General features: G+C 34.8%; 1 protein-coding gene across 1 annotated transcript in view; it reads left to right on the top strand.

Annotated features, from left to right (window-relative positions):
- Positions 1-24,929, top strand: part of LOC120878121 (platelet glycoprotein 4-like) — a 38,313-nt gene extending 13,384 nt beyond the window's left edge. The window contains exons 3-14 of the mRNA XM_040260731.1: positions 237-397; positions 3,789-3,936; positions 4,359-4,538; positions 9,323-9,414; positions 11,521-11,567; positions 14,996-15,065; positions 17,744-17,931; positions 18,944-19,062; positions 20,237-20,310; positions 20,881-20,935; positions 21,746-21,910; positions 24,311-24,929. Of these exons, the coding sequence (XP_040116665.1) occupies positions 237-397; positions 3,789-3,936; positions 4,359-4,538; positions 9,323-9,414; positions 11,521-11,567; positions 14,996-15,065; positions 17,744-17,931; positions 18,944-19,062; positions 20,237-20,310; positions 20,881-20,935; positions 21,746-21,910 (1,299 nt within the window). The 3' untranslated portion in view covers positions 24,311-24,929. The remainder of the gene's footprint in view (positions 1-236; positions 398-3,788; positions 3,937-4,358; positions 4,539-9,322; positions 9,415-11,520; positions 11,568-14,995; positions 15,066-17,743; positions 17,932-18,943; positions 19,063-20,236; positions 20,311-20,880; positions 20,936-21,745; positions 21,911-24,310) is intronic.
- Positions 24,930-26,740: the final 1,811 nt, after the last annotated feature.

Below are 26,740 nucleotides of genomic sequence, written 5' to 3'. Positions count from 1 at the left end.
TGTAAAAGATCGACTAAAAGAGACTGCCAACCATCATGTGTTGAAAACATTTCTGTTTCATCCAAACATAACTACTGGAAAAACCATAGCCTTGACTAGACGGACCTTAGTTGCAGAAGTTCTCATATGCAAGTACTTGAGCTTAGTCCTTTCATTGACTAATAAAGGTTTGCAACTCCCACAAGTACCCTTATTGACTACAAAGAAGTAACCCAAACTTGTTTTATTTTTCACAGGAATCTGTCCTTGAAGAAGGTACAATTGCTTTTAAAAATTGGGTTAAAGCAGGTGCTAATGTTTACAGGCAATTTTGGATATTTGATGTGCAGAATCCAGAGGAAGTGGCAGTTAACAGCAGCAAAATTAAAGTTAAGCAAAGAGGTCCTTACACGTACAGGTGAGTCCACAAAATGCATGGCATTCTTTCCTTGAACACAGGTATTTCTGAAAAAGCTTCCACTTGACAAATGTCACTGTATTGAAACGTATTTATTACTTTCTTGCCATTAACATACACTGAAATATTTGTTTCTGCCTATGTATTAATAAAACCCTAATCTAATGATTTAATGAGTATACGAAATACAGATTTTATTATGGATTTACCAGCATCAATTAACTGCTCTATATTTAAGAAGTTACCAGTGTTTTACCCTTGTGGCATTTGTTCTCAACTCTAGCAGCGTCTGCAGGTCAATTCCAAACTCCCAATCTATCCACACTGCTGTATTTAAAATAGATAGCAAACAAGGACCTACCACATAGCACAGGTAACTCGGCTCAATATTATGTAATAACCTACATGGGGAAGGGATTTGAAAAAAGAATAGATGTGTATAGACGGGCATATATTATATATATGTATGTGTGTGTGTGTGTGTGTGTGTACATATATAACTGAATCACTGCTGTAAAACTGAAACTAGCACAACACTGTTAATCAATTATACTCCTATATAAAATAAATATTAAAAAATAAAGTAAAACAGAAAATTTAAAAAACAGCTCTAACATATGTGAGCCAAATTTTAAAAATCTATCAAAAATTTAAAAACCAGAGTATTTTAAAATCCTAAAACTTAAAATGTAGGTTCTATGAGTGGTTCTCAAAATGTGGTGTCTGGACCAGCAACATCAACATCACCTGGGAACTAGGTAGAAATGCAGTATCTCAGGCCTCACCTTAGACCAAATGTATCAGATATACTTGGTTTTGAGCCTAGTAATGAGTTTGACAAATATTCTGGGGATTTCAATACATACTCAAATTTGAGAATCACAGCATTAAACTGATTTTACATAACTACAATACTTGCTAAGGATTTCTATTTAAACTATTTTCCAGGTGTTAAGGGTACTTTTATTCACTTAGTAGTTTCCTTTTGTCCAGTACTGAGACTGAATAAGCTGTACCTTTATTTTGAATGCCTTAACAGTTTAACACACTTTTGAAAAGAATCTTAGGTATCAGCACTAATGGGAAATAATTTGCCAGAAAGTTTCATCCTATAAATTTACAAAACTCATTCCAGGAGCTGTGAAATGACTTACCATGTTCACAGAGCCCTAGGAACTGGTAACTAAGGTGTTTGTGTACCTCTTCTCCTATCTAAATTACAAGACTGTGACTTTTCTAACTATGAAAGTAAGAAAAGAGCCTAAACTTAGCCAAGGATTAGGATTTTAGTTCACTGACTAGGGATCAAACCTGTGCTCCCCTGAAGTAGAATTGCTAAGTGCTTTTCCTGTGGTCATGTATGGATGCGAGAGTTGGACTGTGAAGAAGGCTGAGCACCAAAGAATTGATGCTTTTGAACTGTGGTGTTGGAGAAGACTCTTGAGAGTCCCTTGGACTGCAAGGAGATCCAACCAGTCCATTCTGAAGGAGATCAGCCCTGGGATTTCTTTGGAAGGAATGATGCTGAAGCTGAAACTCCAGTACTTTGGCCACCTCATGCGAAGAGTTGACTCATTGGAGAAGACCCTGATGGTGGGAGGGATTGGGGGCAGGAAGAGAAGGGGACGACAGAGGATGAGTTGGCTGGATGGCATCACTGACTCGATGGACATGAGTCTGAGTGAACTCCAGGAGTTGGTGATGGACAGAGAGGTCTGGCATGCTGCGATTCATGGGGTCGCAGAGTCAGACATGACTGAGCGACTGAACTGAACTGAACTGAACCAAAGGACTTTCAGGGAATTCCCTGTATTCTAATTTTTAAACCAAAAATTGAGTGGTTATGTTCTCTTTCTAAAAGTACATTCTAAACACAGGCCTCAGTTTAAAGGATTTTTCTCTTAGTGAGTGCCATATACTGGTACAGTGTTGTAAGTACAACTAAATAAAACTAGAATTTGGTCACAGTGGTTTTACTATCATCTCAATTATTATAAATACATAAATATTCCTGAAAATTAGAGCACTTTAATTTTAAATGTTAATAATAGATAATCTAAATTTAAAATACAACTAAGAGAAAACAGTAATTGACTGATAATAGATTGTGGATGCTGTTTCAGATTTTTATATTATTTGCATGTTTACAGGACTCGGAGAAAAGTAAATGATAAAACCTTGAAGAAATTATATTAACAGTAAAATATATTTCTATCTTTTCTGAGTTCTTTTTTGAAATAATGTGAAACATTAATTATTTGTTCAAAAAGTTTTTGTTGAAAACTTACCAAGTACCAGGCACTGTGGTTGGAGATAAAAACACTCATAATATCTACCATACATGAATTTTACATTTTTATTATACCTGGTTGAAATGTGTGATTTTTTTGTTATATTTTAAACATTTCAGTCCCATGATTTTGTTTCAGTCTTTATCTTAGATAATAATAGATACCTATTTTAACCTCAAATAACAGACAATCTAATATAGGACAGTACAATGTATACCTTATTTCATCTCAATAAATATCTTGTAATTGCAAAAGATTTTGTTTCCATAATAACAACCCTTCACCACATTCCTAAAAAAGTGGTTGGTACTTTGCCTAGAGATGTTAGATCCAGGAGCTCAGAACTAATAAATATACAATATATGAGGAAGGGATGGAGGGAAATTGACCTGTAAAGTGGAAATTCCATTAGATATCTTTAATTTTCATTAAAATTCTGGAAATTATGAAAAAGTCGGCACAGGAAAGTCTGTTCAGTATGAACAGACTATCTAATCAGGAAACGAGCTCTTACTGTCCCTTCCTTCAACTTCTCTACTGTCTCCTCCTGACCGCAGGATAAAAACCTAAACATTTGAGTATGGGGTACCACCTTTTATGTTCGACATCTTGTTTACTTTAGTAATCTTTTTTCCACCACTCTCCTTACTCTGACTCTGTAAACCAAATATATTGAAACATCTGCATATGCAAAATTACACCATGTCCTTACGTCTTATACATGCTATTTTCAACACTATTTTGCTTAACTACACTTCTATTTGTCCCTCAGCCTACTTATGTGGAATTGTATCCTGTCCATTATCCCCACCATAACCATGCCTAGCCTGGGTCTGTACCTGTTCTGTGTCTTCCCACAGAGTCTATGTAAACTCCTATAATAACACACATTCTTTCTTCCCTGCTGTGCACAACTAAGACACCTCTCCCCGACCTTCTCTAATTTGCAAGACTCAGCATCTGGCATATATATCTTTTTAACTTACTTGTTTAGCCTAATTTCTGACCATCTACATACTCAAAAAATTTATTTACTGCATGAATGAATGGCATTTGTGACAATGATTTTTCTGAATTTTCTTTTTACTTCTGTTTTTCAGAGTCCGTTATCTAGCCAAAGATATTATAACCCAAGACTCTAAGACCCACACAGTCTCTTTCCTACGGCCCAAAGGTGCCATCTTTGAACCCTCACTATCAGTTGGAACAGAGAATGACACATTCACTGTTCTCAACCTGGCTGTAGCAGTGAGTAGACAACAAAATTATTGATTGTTTAACACTTTAGAATCCTCTGTAATTAATTTCATGATTAGAACTATCATCAGATATCATCTGTAATTTTGATGAAAATGTATTCTCATGACATTCTGAATTACAATCATTTGGAAATATGACAAGATCATAGAATAATCAACTGAATTGAGAAGACCATTTAAAGTGTATCATTTAAAAAAAGTAGGATTTAACTGAAAGTCTACTTCCTGTGGCTCACACCAAGACAGAAATGTAATAGAAGAAACATTACACTTTTAATCTTGCAAAGATTTGGCAGTAATTTTAGAGATACAATTAAAAGTTTTATTAAACTTAGATGTACTATTTATCCATTTCTTGTAAAAAATCAATACTGCAACTGGTGTCTTACACAGTGCTTTTTTTTTTTATAGGCTACACCCCATCTCTATCCAAGCACATTTGTTCAGATAATACTCAATGTATTTATCAAAAACTCAAACTCGTTTATGTTTCAAAAGAGAACTCTGAAAGAACTATTGTGGGGCTATAAGGATCCATTCTTGAGTTCGGTTCCATACTCTATTCCTACCACAGTTGGTGTGTTTTATCCTGTGAGTAACAAATATGAACATCTATACTGCTAGACTCTAACTATATAAATATAATGGCATTGGCAATTCATAATTTTATCATTTAGTATGTTAACCCTATTTATGATCTGGGAATACATAACTGTAAGTTTTTAAAATCTTTATTCACATGGATTTAGCTTTCCTAGTTGGGAAAATTAACTTGTCTGCATGAAACAAATTAATTGTTAACAATTAAATTTAAAATTAAGAAACGTACATCTAATCAAGTTTCTACTCCAATAAATATACAGCTGTCTAAAATTAGATTGCAAGCTGCTAAGGCTTTGAGCCATCTTTCAGTTTTGACTTCCCATCTTAAAAAAATCAAGGGTAATGCCACATTTTAATTTATTTCTGTTGAATATATTCATCATGTCATTCTTCCTCCTCTAGACTTCTTACAAATTTGTTTAAATGAATATTTAAAACTTAGCCAAAATTGAGCACAATGAGCCTGATATATCAGCAATGTCATATTTTCATAGAATTATTAATAGCTGATTAGTAATCTACTAAAGTGATGAAATGACAGTATGGAAATTAGGAAAAAATGTGAATTTGGTGATGAACTTAGTTGTTCCTTAATGTTTTGAGTTATAAATAGGCTAATCTGACTACTGAATTGAAATTTTGACTATGATGGCGCTTGTCACTATACAAAATAGTTATAGTCTCCAGTTCATCATTGCTATTTTACTACAGTTTTTAGAAATGCAAGGTTATGTATCAATTAAGAAAGCATTGAAAGTGAAAGTGAAGTCGCTCAGTCGTGTCCGACTCTTTGCGACCCCATGAACTGTAGCCTACCAGGCTCCTCCCTCCATGGGATTCTCCAGGCAAGAGTACTGGAGTGAGTTGCCGTTTCCTTCTCCAGGGGTCTTCCCGACCCAGGGATCGAACCCAGGTCTCCTGAATTCTAGGCAGGCACTTTACCCTCTGAGCCACCAGGGAAGCATTAAGAGATAATAAATTCAGTTACTAGTATTTAACTCAAAGACTTTTAATTCTTTCCTTGGCTAATCCTGTTTTTAATCCTGTGTATCCAATCTTTAAATCAAGTGGGCCTTAGGAATCACTGCTGTTAATAAAGCTAGTGGATATGATGGATGCCTGCAGAATTATTCAAAACCCTAAAGGATGGTGCCATCAAGGTGTTGCATTCAATATGTCAGCAAATCTGGAAGGCCTATAAGTGGCCAAAGGGTTGGAAAAGGTCAATCCTTATCCCAATTCCCAAGAAGGAGCTAACTAAAGAACGTGCTAACTATCAGATTATTGCTCTCATCTCCCATGCTAGTAAGGTCATGCTTAAACTCTTGCATGCTAGGCTTCAGCATTATGTGAACCAAGAACTTCCAGATGTCCAAGCTAGGTTTAGAAAAGGAAGAGAACCAGAGATCAAATTGCCAACATTCACTGGAACCTAGAGAAAGCTAGGGAATTCCAGAAAAACATCTTCTTCTGCTTCACTGACTGTGCTATAGCCTTTGACTGTGTGGATCACAATATCTTACCTGTCCTGAGAAACCTGGATGTGGGTCAAGAAGCAAGTCAGAACCCTGTATAAAACAACTGATTGGTTCAAGATTGAAAAAGGAGTATGATGGGGCTGTCTGCTGTTACCCTGTTTGTTTAACCTATTCACTGAACACATCACGAGAAATCCCAGGCTGGATTCCACAAGCTGGAATCAAGATAGGAGGGAGAAACATCAACAACCTCAGGTATGTGGATGATACCACTCTAAATGGTAGAAAGTGAAGAGGAACTAAGACCCTTTTGATGAGGGTGAAAGAGTAAGAGTCGGCTTAACGCTAAATATTAAAAAAAACTAAGATCATGACATCCAGCTCCATTCCTCCATGGCAATAGAAGGGGGAAACGTGGAAGTAGTGACAGATTTCTTCTTCTTGGACTCTGAAATCAATGCAGACAGTGACTGTAGCCATGAAATCAGAGGTGATTGCTTCTTGGCAGGAATGCTATGACAAACATAGACAATGTGTTGAAAAGCAGAGACATTACTCTGCTGACAAAGGTCCATATAGTCAAGGCTATAATCTTCCCAGTAGTCATGTACAGTTGTGACAGCTGGATTGTAAAGGTAGCAGAATGCCAAAGAATTGATGCTTTTGATTTGTGGTGCTAGAGAAGACTCCTGAAAGTCCTTTGAACCGCAAAGAGATCAAACCAGTCAATCTTAAGGGAAATCAACCCTGAATAGTCTTTGGAAGGATGGATGCTGAAACTGAAACTCCAATATTTTGGTCATCTGATACAAACAGCTGACTCATTGGAAAAGTCCCTGAAGCTGGGAACAGTTGAGGGAAGAAGGAGAAGAGGGCATCAGAGGATGAGATGGTTGGATGGCATCACCAAAGCAATGGATGAATTTGGGCAAACTTTGGGAGATGAGCGAGGGATAAGGAGGCCTGGCATGCTGCAGTCCATGGGGTCACAAAGGGTTGGACACAATTGGGTGACTGAACAACAACAATAATTTTATCTTTCTGTGCTTGCATGCGTGCTAAGTCACTTCTGTCATGTTTGACTTTGTGACCCCATGGACTGTAGCCCACCAGGCTCCTTTGTCCATGGGATTCTCTGGACAAGAATACTGGAGTGGGTTGCCATTCCCTTCTCCAAGGGATCTTCCTGACCCAGGGATGAAACCCACCTCTCATTACATCTCCTGTATTCGCAGGCAGGTTCGTTACCACTAGTGACACCTGGGAAGACCATCTAATCTTTCAGTTCAGTTACTCAGTTGTGTCCGACTCTTTGCGACCCCATGAATCACAGCATGCCAGGCCTCCCTGTCCATCACCAACTCCTGGAGTTCACTCAAACTCATGTCCATCGAGTGGGTGATGCCATACAGCCATCTCATTCTCTGTCGTCCCCTTCTCCTCCTGCCCTCAATCCTTCCCAGCATCACAGTCTTTTCCATGAGTCAACTCTTCGCATGACGTGGCCAAAGTACTGGAGTTTCAGCTTTAGCATCAGTCCTTCCAAAGAACACCCAGGACTGATCTTTAGAATGGACTGGTTGGATCTCCTTACAGTCCAAGGGACTCTCAAGAGTCTTCTCCAACACCACAGTTCAAAAGCATCAATTCTTGGGCACTCAGCTTTCTTCACAGTCCAACTCTCACATCCATACATGACCACTGGAAAAACCATAGCCTTGACTAGACAGACCTTTGTTGGCAAAGTAATGTCTCTGCTCTTGAATATGCTATCTGGGTTGGTCATAACTTTTCTTCCAAGGAGTAAGCGTCTTTTAATTTCATGGCTGCAGTCACCATCTGCAGTGATTTTGGAGCCCCCAAAATAAAGTCTGACACTGTTTCCACTGTTTCTCCATCTATTTCCCATGAAGTGATGGGACCACATGCCATGATCTTCGCTTTCTGAATGTTGAGCTTTAAGCCAACTTTTTCACTCTCCTCTTTCACTTTCATCAAGAAGCTTTTGAGTTCCTCTGCACTTTCTGCCATAAGGGTGGTGTCATCTGCATATCTAAGGTTATTGATGTTTCTCCCAGCAATCTTGATTCCAGCTTGTGCTTCTTCCAGCCCAGCGTTTCTCATGATGTACTCTGCATACAAGTTAAATAAACAGGGTGACAATATGCAGCCTTGATGTACTCCTTTTCCTATTTGGAACCAGTCTGTTGTTCCATGTCCAGTTCTAACTGTTGCTTCCTGACCTGCATACAGGTTTCTCAAGAGGCAGGTCAGGTGATCTGGTATTCCCATCTCTTTCAGAATTTTCCACAGTTTATTTGATCCACACAGTCAAAGACCTTGGCATAGTCAATAAAGCAGAAATAGATGTTTTTTCTGGAACTCTCTTCCTTTTTCCATGATCCAGTGGATGTTAGCAATTTAATCTCTGGTTCCTCTGCCTTTTCTAAAACCAGCTTGAACATCTGGAAGTTCACGGTTCACGTATTACTATAGCATGGCTTGGAGAATTTTAAGCATTACTTTACTAGCATGTGAGATGAGTGCAATTGTGCGGTAGTTTGAGCATTCTTTGGCATTGCCTTTCTTTGGGATTGGAATGAAAGCTGACCTTTTCCAGTTCTGTGGCCACTGCTGAGTTTTCCAAATTGGCTGGCATATTGAGTGCAGCACTTTCACAGCATCATCTTTCAGGATTTGAAAGAGCTCAACTGGAATTTCATCACCTTCACTAGCTTTGTTCATAGTAATGCTTTCTAAGGTCCACTTGACTTCACATTCCAGGATGTCTGGCTCTAGGTGAGTGATCATACCATCATGATTTTTAGTAACCACCTTTAAAGATCATAACATAGAGAAAATTTCTAGAAATATGACATGGTCTCATAGGATTTGTTCCCTATCCCGTCACCTCAATATAACAGGACTAGTGATCAAAATGCCCTTTCTGGCTTAATTACAACAAAGAACAGAATTACAACAAACTACTACACAATTTCAGTCATCTCACATGCTAGTAAATAGTGGAGTTGGATCATGTCAGCTTCTGATATGTTTTCTTCCTTTGCCTCAGCATCTAGCACTTGTTTCTAGGCACCTTCTATATCTTATTTTTATAAAAATACTAAAAATCAGTAATTATGAAAATTTATTTGCTTATATATTTCAAATCACATAAAATAGTTGTGAACAACCAGTGTCTGAGAAATGCAAAAGTGAGTTAATTACATATTTTATAATTTGGAAAGCATGGCTTGTTTTAGAAGTAATTTTTTCTTGTATGAATCTTTTCAGTACAACAATACTGCAGATGGAGTTTATAAAGTTTTCAATGGAAAAGATGATATAAGCAAAGTTGCCAGAATTGACACATATAAAGGCAAAAAGTAAGTATTCAAGCAAAGTGTGTGTGTGTGTGTGTGTGTGTGTGTGAGAGAGAGAGAGAGAGAGAGAGAGAGAGAGAGAGACTAGGATACTCTAAGGCAGACAAGAAACTTATTTACTGACTGGTAAGGCACAGGCACCAACCTAGGGAACAGAGCTGCCTATATCTCAGCCCTAGAAACTCCTGGTCTATCAGGCATTAACCCTTTAGTTGTGACAACTGATCACACTAGTGCATAGGTGCTGAGTATCAGCTCCACTGGAGGACTGATCTTCATGAACAAGTTTTCTTACATAAAGAAATCTAAAGGGACTATTTCCATCCCTGATGCATAACTGGTATTATCATACACCCTAAAATTACATAACTGCAAATGAAAAGGAAGAAAATCAATATGTCAACTCATCATTTTAGCATCCAGTATATCTTACTGATGTTTTATTTTTGGAGTTGGTGATGGACAGGGAGGCCTGGCGTGCTGCGATTCATGGGGTCACAAAGAGTCGGACACGACTGAGCGACTGAACTGAGCATGAAATATAAAAACTGCTCATTCCCAGGACATAACAAAGTATGTCTGTAAATATGGCAGCTTAATGAATCCATGCCAATGCTTTCATGACTTTCTCTTTCAAAATTTTCTCAAAAAGATTTTGTTGATAACTCAGCTTTTTAAAATATTTATCAACACAAAATGGAATTATTATTTCCTGTTCTAAAACTGACATATTAAACTTGAAAAATAAAAAGCACACCTCCTGTGAAGTAGTAATAGAATGAGATATGTTCATACAGCCATGATTTCCTACTTTTCCCTAACTCCTGCCTATTTATCTGGAGTACACCTAATTCATCATGTCTAAAACAGGAAGAACCTCAATAAATATCAAGGGAGACAGAAGTTTCTCTTCAAAGTTAAAATTAGTTTTAGATCAGTGATTTCCTGACAAAGAATAGAGTAATCAAAATCAAAAGAGATGAAATATTTTTATAGATTAATCATTATGTGACAGAGTTATCTAAAAAATTGCATAAAACTGTTAAATACTCATGTAATCCTTTTTCTTCTACAGAGACCATAATCACATATTTTTTTAAAAATAGAAAAGTCTAATGGAGGAAAAAAAAAACATTTCTAAATGCTCATTTTAGGGGAATCACATCGGTGTCTGTATATAGAGGAAAGTGAGCATTGCTTCCATTTCAATATTAGAGAGAGATTTTGAGGAGAATTACTAAGTACTCCTAATTGGAGTAAGAATTTCACAAGAGTTTGAGATTAGGACAAGGTTACTTTAACTGACCATGGCAAGACTAAAAATGGCAGACTGAGCAGCTTATTCTGTTTAAAAAAGAAGTAACAACTTGCCTTGACGTCTTACTGGATGATATGTTAGGAGTGTGAAAAACTCATTTCCTATCACCAACAAGTGTCTAAGTATGCAGAGAAACTATCACCACGATTGTTTTCATTGTTTACATATATATATATATATATAAAATTTATGTAGGTACCAGAGTATAAATTAATAAACTTTCCCTATTTAAATGCCAGTTCAAGAGTTAAAAGAAGTGGAAAGTATAAATTGATTATCCATGTTTCTAATCTCTATTGATCCAATATCTGCTTCTCTTTCTTTCCTCCTCTACACTCCCTTCTTATCCTTCATACTGAGTTTATATCAGTTAACCATTTAATATCTTCATCCTATTCAGTGTAAATAAAACATACTATCAAATAATCCATTTCTCCCTAGGTGGGGAACTTTCTCCTAAAAGGTCAAAATTTCGGACAAGTATTTCTCAATTTTCTTTTTTGCAGAACTGTTTCTGTTCCATGTGGTTTCTAATTAACAACATTTGGCAGTTTTTGTTTTATAATCTGGTCACTTAATTGTTTCAGGCACTTCCTTTATCTCAACAAGATGCAGACTTCAAGCAAAACATAGGCCAAATGGCTTAAAACATTTCTTAAACTTAGCATTTGTCACATACAGGCTAATCAATAGTTATTATTTTAGCAGACTTACTGAATCATAATAGAAAAAGTGATGTGAGAAAGGTGCTCTTCAAACGATCATTTTCTTTTTTCCTTTTTATTTCTAAGGCATCTCTCCTATTGGCCAAGTTATTGTGGAATGATTAATGGTACAGGTAAGAGCATATGAAAGTGAAAAAGAAAGTGTTAATCACTTAGTCCAGTCCAACTCTTTGCAACCCCATGGACTGCAACCTCTATCCAAAGAATTTTCCAGGCAAGAATACTGGAATGGGTAACCATTCCCTTCTACAGGGGATATCCTTGACCCAGAGATTGAATCCAGGTCGCCTACATCACAGGCAGATTCTTTACCATCTGAGCCACCAGGGAAGCCCAAAAGAGCATATGGTTTGTGGTAATAATCACAGTGAAACCAACCACTATTTCCCAAAATCCACTTCCATATTTACAATGTTCTTGGAGTTGAGGGTATGCATTTACATATCTCTGTATCCCTACAACGTAATTCAGAGTCTCTATTTTTATGTAAGCTTAGTAAATATATGTGTAATGTGATGAAATTTCTCAAAATTAGCCACCAAGGATGAGCCTTTACTGCATTCCAGGGAAATGTTTGTTTTGTACACGTAATGAACTTCTTCCTGACCACAGAAGTAAAACATTAGAGAAGTTTAGAGTAGTGATTACACCTTTGTAAATAGTGTATAGATCATCATTTAAAACTGAAAGAATTAAAATATCAACATAATTTAAGAAGGTAAGTTATGCCTCCAAAGACTTCAAGCTGAAGTAGAATCAGTGAACTTTCAAGCAGAGCTCTATTTTGAATAAGATGGTCAGAAAGAGAGAGAAAAGAACAACAGCAACAAAAATAAGGTTACTGGTAACCTAACAATGAGAAATATATGCAAAAATGAACATTCTGAATTAGAGTTAGGAAAAAGTACTATGTACTTAGAGTATGGTTCAGTTCAGTCGCTCAGTCATGTTCGACTCTGCAACCCCATGAATCACAGCACGCCAGGCCTCCCTGTCCACCACCAACTCCCAGCGGAGTTGCCAGCTGAGTCACCAGGGAAGCCCAAGACTACTTCAGTGGGTAGCCTATCCCTTCTCTTGGGTATCTTCCCAACCCAAGAATCGAACTGGGGTCTCCTGCTTTGCAGGCAGATTCTTTACCAACTGAGCTATTAGGGAAGCCCCGAAGAACAGTATAATGTTTATAAAGTCAGTTAGGCAATACTTTATAGGAAAGTAATATTATAGAGATGAAAAATGTTAAATACAAAGTTAGAAAAAGGTAGGGAATAAAAAGCAAACATAGGAAATGTTTACTTTTGCAAATGTGCTGATGAGTTTTGCATGTTTACTTAATTTTCTACTTTACTTAATTTTCAACACGTGTAGGAAAAACCCAGCAAAACCACTGTTAACTTTGCTTTGTAGTGCGCTTTGACTCAGAAAGTGTATGAAGAAGTTCTTTTCTAAGTAGTTCTTTCTGCCAAAAAATTGTCAAGTGTACCAATACCACTAACTCTAGTAACTTCATAAGCATAAACTTCATACTGTACCCTCAGACAGAGACAGAAGTGTACTGTTGTTTAGTCACTAAGTTCTATCTGACTCTCTTGCGACCCTATGGACTGAAGCCCACCAGGTTCCTCTGTCCATGGGATTTCCCAGGCTAGAATACTGGAGTGGGCTACCATTTCCTTCTCCAGGGGATCTTCCTGACCCTGGGATCAAACCTGTGTCTCCTGGATTGCAGGCAGATTCTTTACCACTGAGCCACCTGGGAAGCTGAAATATACTGTGCTTCTCCTAAATAGTAAAGGGGTCTTTATGGGTTAAGGAAAAAATATTAAACATTTTTTTTGTCCAAAACTAAGAAACAAAGATACTTTTTAAAAAGCAAGTAGAGGACTTATTAATGATAATAACATAAATACATGAGCATCAGGCACAAAGTTAAAAGAAAGAAGAAAAAAGCAGTAAAATTAACTAGGAGCAAAGGTTGATTACACAGGCCAGGGTCTCTGATGAAACCCTGTGAGAGAGATTCTTGGTTACAGCACTAGGAAAAGAGACTAATGAAATGAAAAGGCTCTAAAGAGTTTTAATCATGATTTTGAAGTACTTCCTCTACCTTCTTCAACAAACTTAGAGATATAAATTGATAATGTTGATTTACATTTGAATGTATTAAAGAAAGAGAGCCTGGCTAACATCAGTTATCTTATGATCATGACCCACTGTAATTGCTGGTTGCTATGACATAATCTTCAATGATATTTCATGATTGTTCTTTACAGATTTTCAATGCATTCTTGTCTTTTATGACTAAGGTGTTGGGAAGGTAGTCATAGACAATGCCCATTCAGGACCAATCTTGAGAATTTAAGCTAATTTTCAATATTCCATACTCTCAATATCATGATCTAATTCACTGTGATCATCTGTTGCATTTCACTTATCACAAGAGTATAAGTGTAACATAATAAGATCACAAGGTTAGTGCAGTTACCAAAAAAGAGCATGTATTCATAACTGAAGGATAGATTTTACTGTTTTGAACAAACACATTCAGTGGTGGCTCATTTTGGTGATATTCATTTGTGGAGTAAATGGAGGAACTATCTAGCTATTTCTTCTTATATCCACTGTATCATGGATTATAACTATAGTGTTCACTTGCTAAGTTGTGTCCGACTCTGCGATCCTATGAACTGTAGCCTGCCAGGCTCCTCTGTCCATGGGATTTCCCAGGCAAGAATACTAGAATGGGTTACCATTTCCTTCTCCACGGGGTCTTCCTGACCCAGGGATCGGATCCACATATCTTGGTTGGCAGACAGATTCTTTACCACTGGGCCACCTGGGAAGCCCTCATAACCCTAGCAGAGATTCAATAAACTCAGCAAATGTCCTTTTTAGTTTCATGTGTGCTTTCCCCAACATATTCAGGAAATTATATTGAGTGAGAGAATCAAATAAATGACTTAAAAATATTAATCTGCTGTTAGGGCAGATGAATGAAATCACTATTTAAAGTAAGAATAACATTTACCAAACAGGAGTTCCAAATGAACCTCAAGGTAAGAAAAGTGCTACTCTACATATATGGTAGGGATTTCAAAAAATAAACACAATCACAGTTTTAACAACCTGTGGTTTTGCCATTGTACACATTTTAAACTTTAGTTTTAAGGGGTAGGAAAAGTTAATATGAATGGATACCAGTGAATATGTATAGTATATAGACTTGTTGAATATGGTAGCTACTAGCCATATTCACACTTAAGCAGCCAGAACAAATAGAGATAGGCTGTAAGTAAATATTAGATCTAGAGTTTTGTTAATTATTATGTTGATTACAAGTTTAAACTATATTTTGGATATGGTGGGTGATATAAAATATACCTGATACTTGTTTTATTTTTTAAATGTGGCTACTGGAGAATATCAATGTTATATGTACAGTTTGCATACTTCTCTTAACCAAGCTAAAATCAAGATTTCTAGATTTTTCTAGGACACATACTCCACCTAATCCCTTGCCATTGGCTTGATTTCTAAATAGACGGAGCCACATTTCCACCTTTCATTGAGAAGAATCGGGTACTACAATTCTTTTCCGCTGACATTTGCAGGTAAGATAGTCACTGATCTAGTTCTGTAAGTCAGAATTCTTTTACCAAGTGACAAAACACAGACCCAGAAGTTCATACTTAATAATCATAGTATTTGAGAAAAATAAAATATATTCTCTAGGAAGTTTTTCTTGATGTATTAAAAAATAAATATAGAATTCATAATATGTTAATAAGCTTTTTAAAACATTGAAAGTTGTAGAAGAATATTTTGCATAATGCAAATCATTTTCTTCTTTTTCATTTCTAAGCAAGACATTCTCTTTCTTTTGCTAAAATGGTAGGGCATGGCCCCACCATAGCAGCCTCATTCTCACTGTGTTCACAGCATCCTCACAGACATCAAGGAACAGATTGTTATTACAGAAAATCAATAAGGCAACAGAGATACTAAATGACACAACAGAGCAATTAGACTTAATTGATATTTTTAGAACATTACATCCTAAGATAACCAGACTACTGTGTATTCATTTCAAGTGCACGTGGAACATTCTAAAGGGTAGACCACAAACTAAGACATATAATAAGCTCTAAAAAATGTAACAATTTCTAAGATGCTTAGAAATTACTTTAAGCATCTTTTATGACCACAATGGCACAAAACTAGCAATCAACCACAAAAAGAGAAATGAGAAAAAATGATTACATGGGGACTAAACAACATGCTACTAAAAAAAAAAAAAATCTATGATGAAATCAGAGGAGATTAAAAATATCTTGAGACTAATGACAATGAAAATATAACCAAACAAAATCTACAAGATGCAGCGACTGCAGTCGTTAAGAGGGATGTTTATAGCAATACAGGTCTCCCTCAAAAATCAGAAAAGTCTAAAACAAAGTAACTTACCTAGAATACACTCACACAATATACACACAAAAAAATGCAAAATGGCCTAAAAACCTAGATATAAGAACACCGTAAAACTCCTAGAAAAGGACCTAGGCAAAATATTCTCTGACATAAATAGCAGCAATGTTTTCTTAGGTTAGTGTGCCAGGGCAATAGAAGTAAAGGCAAAAACAAACAGATAAGACCTAATAAAACTCAGAAGCTTTTCCATAGCAAAGGAAACCACAAACAAAATCTAAAAAGGACTTACAGCCTGGGAAAAATTATTCACAAACAATCAAACTCAAAAGGGTTTAGTCTCCAAGCGATACAAACAGCTGACACAGCTCAATATCAAAACAACAACAACTCAATCAAAAAATGGGCCGAAGACCTAAATAGACATTTCTCCAAAGAAGACATACAAATAACTAATAGGCATGTGAAAAAAATGTTCAACATTGCTAATTAGCAGAGAAATGCAAATCAAAACTGCAGTGAGGTATCACTTCACACCAGTCAGAATGACCATCATCAAAGCAGCTACAAATAAATTCTGGAGAGGATGTGGAGGAAAAGGAACCCTTCTATACTGTTGATGAGAATGTAAACTGGTGCAGCAGTTTTGGAAAACAGAATGGAGGTTCCTTAAAAAATATAAATAGAGTTGCCAGCAATCTTACTCCTGAACATATACCCAGAAAAGACAAAAACTCTAATTAGAAAAGGTATATGCACCAGTTTCTTAGCAGCACTATTTATAACAGGCAAGATATGCAAGCAACCTAAATGCCCATTAACAGCCGAATGGATAAAGACCTGGTGTATATATACAATGGACCATTACTCAAGACATAAAAAGAATGAAATAATGCCATTTACAGCAACATGGATGAATCTACTGATTACCATATTAAGTGAAGTAAGTCAGAGAAAGACAAATATCATATGATATCACTTCTTTGTGGAATCTTAAAAATGGTACAAATAAACTCATTTACAAAACAGAAACAGTTTCACAGACATAGAACATCAACTGACAGTTGCCAAAGGTGAAAGTGGAAGAGGGATAAACTAGGAGTCTGGAATTGACATAGACATACTACTCTATATAAAATAAACAAGGCCCTAGTGTAAAACACAGGAACTATACTCCATACCTTGTAATAACCTATAATGGAAAAGAATCTGAAAAAGAATGTGAAACTCTTTTGCAACCACATGGATTGTAGCCTCTGTCCAGGGAATTCTTCAGGCAAGAATACTGGAGTGGATTGCCATTTCCTCCTCCAGGGGATCTTCCCAAGCCAGAGATCAAACCCAGGTCTCCTGAACTGCAGGCAGATTTTTTACCACCTGAGCCACAGGGGAAGCCCAGGCACATAAATATTTAATCTACAGAAGAAAGTAGCTCTGAAAATGCCTTCAATATAACTACTCCATAGTAATTTTGAAACAAAAATTATTTTCAGCAGAGTTTGAAAACAAAGGTAAAAATAGTTCATACTCAGGTAGGTATTGAGCCCTGGTGTGTCATAAAATGGGCTTCTCTGGTGGCTCAGACAGTAAAGAATCTGCCTACAATGCAGGAGACTTGGGTTCGATCCCTGAGTTGGGAAGACGCCCTGGAGAAAGGAATAGCTACCAACTACAGTATTCTTGCCTGAAAGAATTCCATGGACAGAGGATTACAAGAACTTTTTTTTCTAGGGAATTAAGCAAGAATTCTAACAAGATTATATCCAGATTTTCTAATTTAAAGCAATAATATAAATTAAAAAAAAAGAATCTCCAGAATGAAGTTGAGGTTCCCCAAATGAAGCTCTTTCTTATCTGTGTTTAGGTCATTTTACGCTGTGTTTGGAGCCGAAATTAATCTAAAAGGAATCCCTGTGTATAGATTTGTTCTTCCATCCAGGGTTTTTGCATCGCCACTTCAAAATCCAGACAACCATTGTTTCTGCACAGAAAAAATTATCTCCAAGGATTGCACCTTATATGGTGTGCTAGATATTAGCAAATGCAAAGAAGGTATGCAAAAGTTCTCATGTCACAATTCATGGCCTAATCTGCAATATTCTTTAAAATGTAAACTTCACTCAGGATTCCTTTTCTACAAGAAATCTAAAGTGAGAAAGCAGTAAGGGCAGAAAGTAAGGGTAATAGTAGGATTTTTTTTTTTTTTTCATTTTTGTCCCACTTTCAAGGCCCCAGTTGTTACCGTGTTGCAAAATTTCATTTAGATAAAACCACACTGATACTTCCCTGAGCTACTTTGGAAAATGTCTCTTTAGGTCCTCTGATCATTTTCTAATTGTGTTATTTTTTCAGCTGTGTGAATTCCTTGTATATTTTGGATGTTAATCATGTGTTTTGCAAATATTTTCTCCCACTCCATAGGCAGCCTTTCATTTTTGACAGTTTCATTTTCTGTGCAGAATCTCTCCGCTCCTTTTAGATAGAGAGCAAAATGAAAATAATTCTCAGAATACTCTGAGCATCCCAACTTATCTATCTGACATTTTTCTAACTTTTTTTATGCTAGGAAATGGTAAATAAAAGTAAGCATATTTCAAGATGTCTCTGAAACAAAAGTTGATTCAATCAATAAATTGGGAGTCTCTCTCATTTTGCTCATCTTCATGTTGGAGTAGGTGAGAATAAAGAAAGAAAAGCCTAGTAGGTGATAATAAAGAAAGAAAAGCCTCTTAAATAAATTCTCAGTCAGAGACATATTACTGCCTGAAACATGAAGGTATATGGTTGTATTAATAACTATGTGTTCAGTAGCTAAGCTTTATATATTGAAAATAAACACTTAAGGGATGAACAACAGAAGTTTATGTTTTATTTCTGATCAAAAGTGATCAGATGTAATACTTTTCCCTCACCCTTATCCCTCAATTTCTATTCAAAGCAACTCTATGTTTCTTTTTCTATTTTTTTAAGTTAAAAAGCTTTATTTTCAAGGAAACCTTTTCTGAGTGCTATATGAAATGAGGAAAATAATTTATCCCAAATGTTTCTTAAACACTGTTTTCAGGAAGACCTGTGTACATTTCACTTCCTCATTTTCTACATGCAAGTCCTGAAATTGCAGAACCTATTGAAGGCTTAAGTCCAAATGAAGAGGAACATAGCACATACTTAGATGTTGAACCTGTAAGCAAATATATTATTGATCTGATTGGTTTAGTACATTTTACTGAAAGAAAAATTAAATTTTCTTCTTTCTGTTAATCACATTTATGATATTTATTACATCACAATCTATATAAATTAATTTTTTAGTGAATTATAGTTGATTTACAATGCCATATAATTGCAGGTATATAGCAAAGTGGTTTAGTCATATTTATATATGTATATATATATATACACACACATATATTTCAGATTCTTTTCCCTTATTAAAAAATACTGAGTGTAGTTCCCTGTGGTATATAGTAGACTCTTGTTGGTTATCTAGTCTACATAGAGTGATGTGTGTATATTTACTTACTTTTACTTCAAGGAAAATAATGTTGGCTGTCTTCCCATTGTTGCTTATGAAATGCCAAAGTAATTCTATTTTACTTTTTCAACATATAAAGTTTTACAAGCATTTTTAATTGTTCATAATTCATGAATAGAAATGATGGATATGATTATAATTGAATTAAAACAATTTAGTATAAATTACAATCTTATGCTCATTTTATACTTAACTGTGAATATTGCTTATATGAAAGGACACTGTAGATTACAAGGAACTAAAAGATTTTATGGGTATATGTGCATTTAAAGCAAGATATACTTAGCATCAAGAAAAATCTGTTAAGTTTCCTGTACTGTAACAGTTTCAACTTTTAATTTATTTCAAATATTCTTTTCAAAAGTTAAATGGCATGCCAGAATTTTAGTAGCCACATTTCATTTTAAATAATACTAGAAGTAATGCTGTAATTATACTGATGATACACAGGTTCTGACTGAATATATTTTTGACCATATATAGTTCAGGATTTAAACTGACTATATGAGTTCACTACTATTGTTGATTTCCCAAAACCAATCACATAAATATCACAGATCTAACTAAAACCTTAATAGTAGTTTGGGCAAAGAAATTGTGTGTGTGTGTGCATATATACACATGTGTGTATACACTCGTGCATATACACATAAAATGTAATTATGAAGTTTTATGTACATAATATTTAATATGTTCAATTAATTAATTTCATAAGTTTTAAGTACTACAGTTTCACCTTAATTTCTATAACAATAAGTTTTGGATATTATAAGTGAATTATTTAAAAGAAGTTGGTGATTATTTTAGTTTCTCTCTTTTTAGATAACTGGATTCACTTTACAATTTGCACAACGGCTGCAGATCAATATACTAGTTAAGCCAGCAAAAAATATTGTGTGAGTCTCTTAAACAGGTTCATTAAATTTTTAGTATTTTCTTCTCAGAAAGTGAATATATGTATGAAATTAAGCAGAAATAGTACAAAATTAAAACTTCTCTTTGGCTTAATATCATGAAATAATTACTAAATGCTTATAACTTTGTAATTTGGAATTATATCTAGTACCTATTGAAATGGTATTTATACATATTCTGGTATTAGCATTTGGTGACACTGCTCATTTTGCTAGTTGTCCAAATACTTCCATAACAATTGTTTTTAAAATTCAAGTTTACTGGGTATAAATTATAAAAGGGAAAATATATACTTACAAAAAGTCAATCTAGTTAGAAATCTGTATTAGAAAGATTTATAAGAATGAAAGATGTCTGAGAAACAAACATATTAAAATTTAAATGATTCATTATAGGGAACAAGAAACTTAGTAATCTGTAATTTTTTAGAATTTTTTAAAATGTTCAGAAATTTCTGAACACTTATTTACACTAGCAGTTACTAACATTTGTATTAAATATTTGTATTATTTTAGTATAATTTTCATAATTATTTTCAATGTTTATTACAGAGCATTAAAGGATCTGAAGCACAACTATTTGGTGCCTATTCTTTGGCTTAATGAGGTTAGTATTTTTATCTATTAGTCACCAAAAATGATAAACATAGAAAAAGCTTTCAAAGTTTGAAAATAGAATATACATGTATAGAATTTGAAGTTGTATATGTTTCCATTACTTATATGAGCGAGTTTATATATTATTAAATATATAAATATTTTCAGAGAACCAAGCTACACAGAAATATCAAGGTTTACATTAGTTTCCAGTGCTTTTATTTCTGGAAGATGAAGTACTTCCTAAAATTTTAGATTATTTTCATAATACGACTAGAAAACATTTTTCTTATCATATTGCTTGTGCGAGGAAAGAGGCATGGATATATGTATCTCCAAGAACTCACTGTGAATGTTATAGTGCTAATAAAAGCAAGTCAAGCTTATAATGAGCAAGTAAGAATAGATGTCAGCAGTCTATCCAAGTAACTGACAAGATATTTTTAGTACAAATCATGGAGTCCATTAACCACAGCATTAGGAAAAGCACTGCAGAAATCTTGAGAGGAAAGAAACTATCGATCTTTGCCATTTCCCTCTGTCACTAGGAAAAACATCCTTTGGAAAACTTAAAGATATTTCCATGAGACTGTTGCATAGATCAATAAAGTCAGTGCATATAATATGTTCAAGGCAGGAAAATTGTATTTCTCTTTCTAAATATTCAACCTTGACATTTATTGCCTTCTTTGATATTGGCTTGTCTTATGAAGATAACTAACACAGTGTTTTCATAAAGGACTGATACAAAAGTGGAGAGTTTTGAGTAGCTTGTTAAGCTAATGAAATGAAATAATGCTAATAGTTATCTTGATTGCAGACTGCCACTATTGGTGATGAGAAGGCAGAAATGTTCAGAAATCAAGTGACTGGAAAAATAAACCTCCTTGCCCTGATAGAAATGATCTTAATGAGTGTTGGTGCAGTGATATTTATTGCTTTTACAATATCATACTGTGCATGTAGACTGAAGAATGCAAAATAAGTAAGTAAAATATATAACTATATATATGGCTTTAGTAACATTCATTTATATATTATTTGCTGTTTCATCAAAAAGGGGTTACAAGTTAGGCTGTAAATATTTCTGCACATGTCTGGCCAACTATCATTTCTGATACTTCCTTGGAAGTTTTGAAGCTTAATGAAAATTCAAACATCAATGAATCTGAGAGGAATGGGCTAAAATAGGAAATTGTCACACGATGTGTGACAAAGAATATTGCACAAAAGCTATATATGTACATCTTATTTCTAGCTAGTTAATTATATTAAAATTACAGCTAATTAACAGGTCACTAAGGAAATTTATGTAAAATTGAAGATGGTGGATATTTGGGGAGACTGGAATTTACAAGGGAAAAGAAAATAAAAAGGAAAAGTAAATAAGCTAAAAATTAATGACAAATGAAAACAATAAATGATAGAGATAAAATAAGATAAAATATGCCACTTTAAAATGAAAATAGTGTATTAATGTGAACAGGATTGTTGCATATATACATGCTATCCAAAATCACAATGTGCAACACAAATGTGTAATGTGGAAGCCCTAATGAATGATTACAATACATGAGCTTAAATTGAATATAACAGTACAAGAAAACAGAAGACAAACAATGTTTGTAACAAAATTACGTTACTCAGACTTTACAGGAAAAATCAGATAAATACAGACAGATTTGAGTTTTGGCAAAAACTATAGAGGTGTTTTAAGCCTCTGTGTTTTAGATACTACTGCACATGCCCTCTTATACATAGAGGAATGAATGCCTGAGTGTATCTTCCCTAAGCCTTTCTTTAATAATCATACATGGCATAGGTGTGACCCATAGTTTCTATCTGCCATCTTTCCAGGAACATCAAAAAATATATACAATCAAAGTAAAAGCAATACACTTGCTATGAAAAACCATAACTTAAAACAAGTCTTGTTGCTATATGTTTCCAATCCAAGTGCGGATTTTAAGTTGTCTTATGTAGAAATTATGGAGCTGCTATTGATAATTACTGAGCTTTTAGTATGTGCCAAAGTCATGGTAACGATTTTACACGAATTATCACAGCTATTCCCTAATAATATTTTATGAGTTTCCAATAAGCGAGGATTCATTAGCATCCATTGTAAATTATGGAGTCATTTCAGAAAGTCATAAATTTAAACAGAGCAAAATTGTCCATTTTCAAAGTGTGATATCAAAGTGAATGTCAAGAAAACTTAAATGGAAAATTTGGACCAATTTTTTTTTTGGATTATGAGATTTTGAGTTTGAGCCTAGGAAGGCACCTCAATCTTTCTTTCTGATTTTTGTCACTACTTACTAAAAAGAAGACAGGACAATTCTGCCTACAATCCATTTGATAAGAATGTATTCAAAATGCTAAACTAATACACTCACATCGTAACACAAAAGGATATATTGTATCACCTTTAAGACCTGTCATCAGTCTAATAATAATTAAACAAAGTAATCCAATTTATGTAATAAACAAAAAGATCATCCACTGAAAAATTAAAATATAATAAAAGTTTGTTCAAGTGGAAAAACATGCTTTTCAAAACGAAGTACAATAGTGGTAAATTTTTTTCTATATTGTTCTCTATTGAAACTACATGAACAATTTCATCAGTGCTTAATGAGCCCTGAACATCAGTTATCATGGTTTTGTACCTGGCTATATGAAGGCAAAAGACTGAAAACTTCCCAGAGTTCCTTTCTCAACATGTATTAATATACTGGTTTGCCTTAACATCTGATTGTTACAAGGAAAATTACTACTTTTTACACAATGACATATCTTTTTTTTTTTTTACAGATAGAGAAGAAAATTTTTCTATGTAGATTAATTTATTTACTAGATTTAGAAGAATCCCAGATAATAGATTTTCTTAAACAAGCCTCAGTTTTGAATATCACAATTATGCCTTTTGGAAGATTTATAGATAATTGAAAAATAAGGAGATGGATGTACTAGAGGGAATAAAGCAAAGATGGTAGAGTGAAGGTGTGGTTTTACTCAATGGATCACACAGAGAATGAGCCAACAGTCTTTTCTAAAGTAGTAGTACATACACCACTAAACGGAGGATGGTCTGAAGGGACAGCAAGGAGTGGAAATGCTTATGCAGAGCAGATTTAATGAGCGACCCTCCTTATCTGACTGTGTGCAGCTCTTGAGAGCTGAGGAGGAAACTTCCATGTTCCCTGGAATGGGAAAATAATTGCTTCATCCATGAAGTGCATCACAGAATTTTTCTCTCCAGCTTGAGAAATTGGGCTAATCACTAGAAAATATGACACCTTCAGTATACAGAATTTAAACATTACCTGTTTCATTTTTCCACAGCTTTCCAGTAAGTACTTACCTTTCTTTTCCTTTCCAGGAAGCAAATGAGTCTTTGTGCACCAGTTACATCAGGACCATTATTAATATTGACCTACAAAATGAAGATTTAATATGCTTTATTTTTGCAAAATATACCTTATAGTTGAATAACTTGTGTCACTTTTTTTTTGCACTGAGCAGTAGCACATTTCAAAGGATTATTAAAATGTCATTAAAATCCATACTTTGAACAACAACAAAAGCACCTTTTAACATTCAACATGTTCACAATGGAATGGATTTCAGTTTCTACAGATGTGGCTTGGGTACAATCCAGTATTTTTATTTCTCCACGGGATCTTCCCAACCCAGGGATTGAACCCAGGCCTCCTGCATTACAGATGGATTCTTTACCAGCTGAGCCACCAGGAAAGCCCAGCTCTTCTGGAAATCTGAGCTAATTTTCATCTTTCTGCTCAGCTGCATACAGCTTATGCTTGGAAACTTCAGAATGCTGTGCTATTACTAAGAGGTGTAAACGATAATGCAGATATTACTGTATGGAAGATCATCAAGTACACAATGTGCATTCATAGTTATTTGTTGTAATATTTCTTGCTTTCATAGTCACCCCAGAAAGACTGGTTTCAAACATTAAAAGATGATGTTTCTCAAAATTTTGTGCTTTGTGCAATTCCTGTTGTGTCACAAAACATTTACTCTAGTTTTTTATCTGATTATTCTATCTGAATTTTTATTTCCTATGAATTTCTATTTCCTTCTGAAATATTATTTCTAAATTCAACCTTAACAAGATTTTTCCTTAGCTAATTTTTGAGCCAGTTTGGGGAAAATGAAATAAAAAGATACTTGGCCATGCTTTAGAGTCGCAGGACTTAAAATCTAGATTATGAAGGATATTTCCTTTTCATTAGATGACATGTTGGTAGGAAACCCTGCTTTCCTCAGCAGGGGTTCACTACTGGTTGAGACCACAAGTCCTCCTAAAAAGGCTCCCCATAGAAAGGAAGATAGACCACATTCTTCTCTGTGTTTTAAACACAGGTTTATAGCATAAACTGTTGGTAACTAGTTTGCTTGGATAATAAAATCCAGAATAATTTAGTTTCCTCATGTTAGCTGCCAGGCTAAACCCTGAAAACCTCACACTGAGATACCACCAATTCAGAATGATATTTTGAAAATCTGAAGATACTCAAAACATATTGATGTAATGTCCTTGCATTTAATTGGGAGGGAAAAAGTAACCTCCCAATGTATGGAAATGTACGAACCAAGACATTCTCTTCAGATACTTAAAAGTCTACTCTCTTTGCATTAGGATATCTGTGGACATTCTAGTCTAAGAGAAATACAAAGGAAACTTTACTTCTTAAACTAAGTAGGACTGGATGCTGTAAAGTAGAAACTCTTCCAAAGAAGTGGATGAAAATTACATATCTACCTCATGGCAGAACTGCATAACCAATCAATAATTCATTTTTTAATTTTCATATAGAAATGCATTCTATTGTATGTAGGTACCAGGAGAATGATTTTCACTTATGTGTCTATAGGTAAATACATGCATATTCTAAACTCTATCATTCCTCACCATGTTTTCTCTAAACTCTATATATTATTTATAAAAGGAACAAGAACTCATACTCAAACATTAGTAAAATACATGAAAAATACCCAACAGAAAATATACTTCCTTTAATACATGAGACATAGATTTTTTCCATGAAAAATGGATTTGGATGTGTGTATGTTTCTGTGTGAATGTGCGTGTGCTGAGCTGGGAGTGGCATTTTTGAAAATGTATTAAACATGTGACTTGTTTGACCAAGGCAAAGTGTCAACGTACACATGGATGAATCTTCATTCTTTACTCCATAGAAAATCTGTACTATTTGGTAAAGTGGCACATTTGCATTCTAAAGTATGCTTAATCTCTATTAAACTATAGTTGTTCAAAACTGAAGTTTGAAAATGAATAGCATGTGCAAAGGAGTTAACCTAAGTTAGGAATCTATAGCATCTTAAAATGAGTGTGCACTGAAAAGAATGTGAAGAAAGAGAACAATCTACACAACTTTCAGTTTTCAGGAAAAGTAGTATAATTTAAAGGAAAAAAAGGTGTAGTGATAAGGAAAGCTGGTTATCCATGAAAATTTGTTCTTGTGAAAATCCTGGATATTTGCATTTGGAATTTTACGCATGTGTTAATCTCTCTATCATAACCCATTATCAACGTCTGAACTATACACTGACCATATTTAGAGCTGGAGTTTGTTGCAGGTGTGTTTCAACTGTCAGTTCAGAGTTTCAGGTTGAAGTTCAATATATCAGATACACTGTGGCTGCTTTCTCTTTGTCTGCCTCTTCAGGCCCATCTACAACTTTAAATAACCACTCCACTTAGATAATCACTGTCTATTACATATTTCTGCATATACAAATGGGATTACCTGTTTGCTTTTCT

The sequence above is a fragment of the Oryx dammah genome, unplaced genomic scaffold, assembly GCF_014754425.2.
Source record: "Oryx dammah isolate SB20612 unplaced genomic scaffold, SCBI_Odam_1.1 HiC_scaffold_18, whole genome shotgun sequence".
NCBI lineage: Eukaryota > Metazoa > Chordata > Mammalia > Artiodactyla > Bovidae > Oryx > Oryx dammah.
The sequence above is the reverse complement of the archived record's forward strand: the minus strand, read 5'-3'. Positions and strand labels throughout refer to the sequence as shown.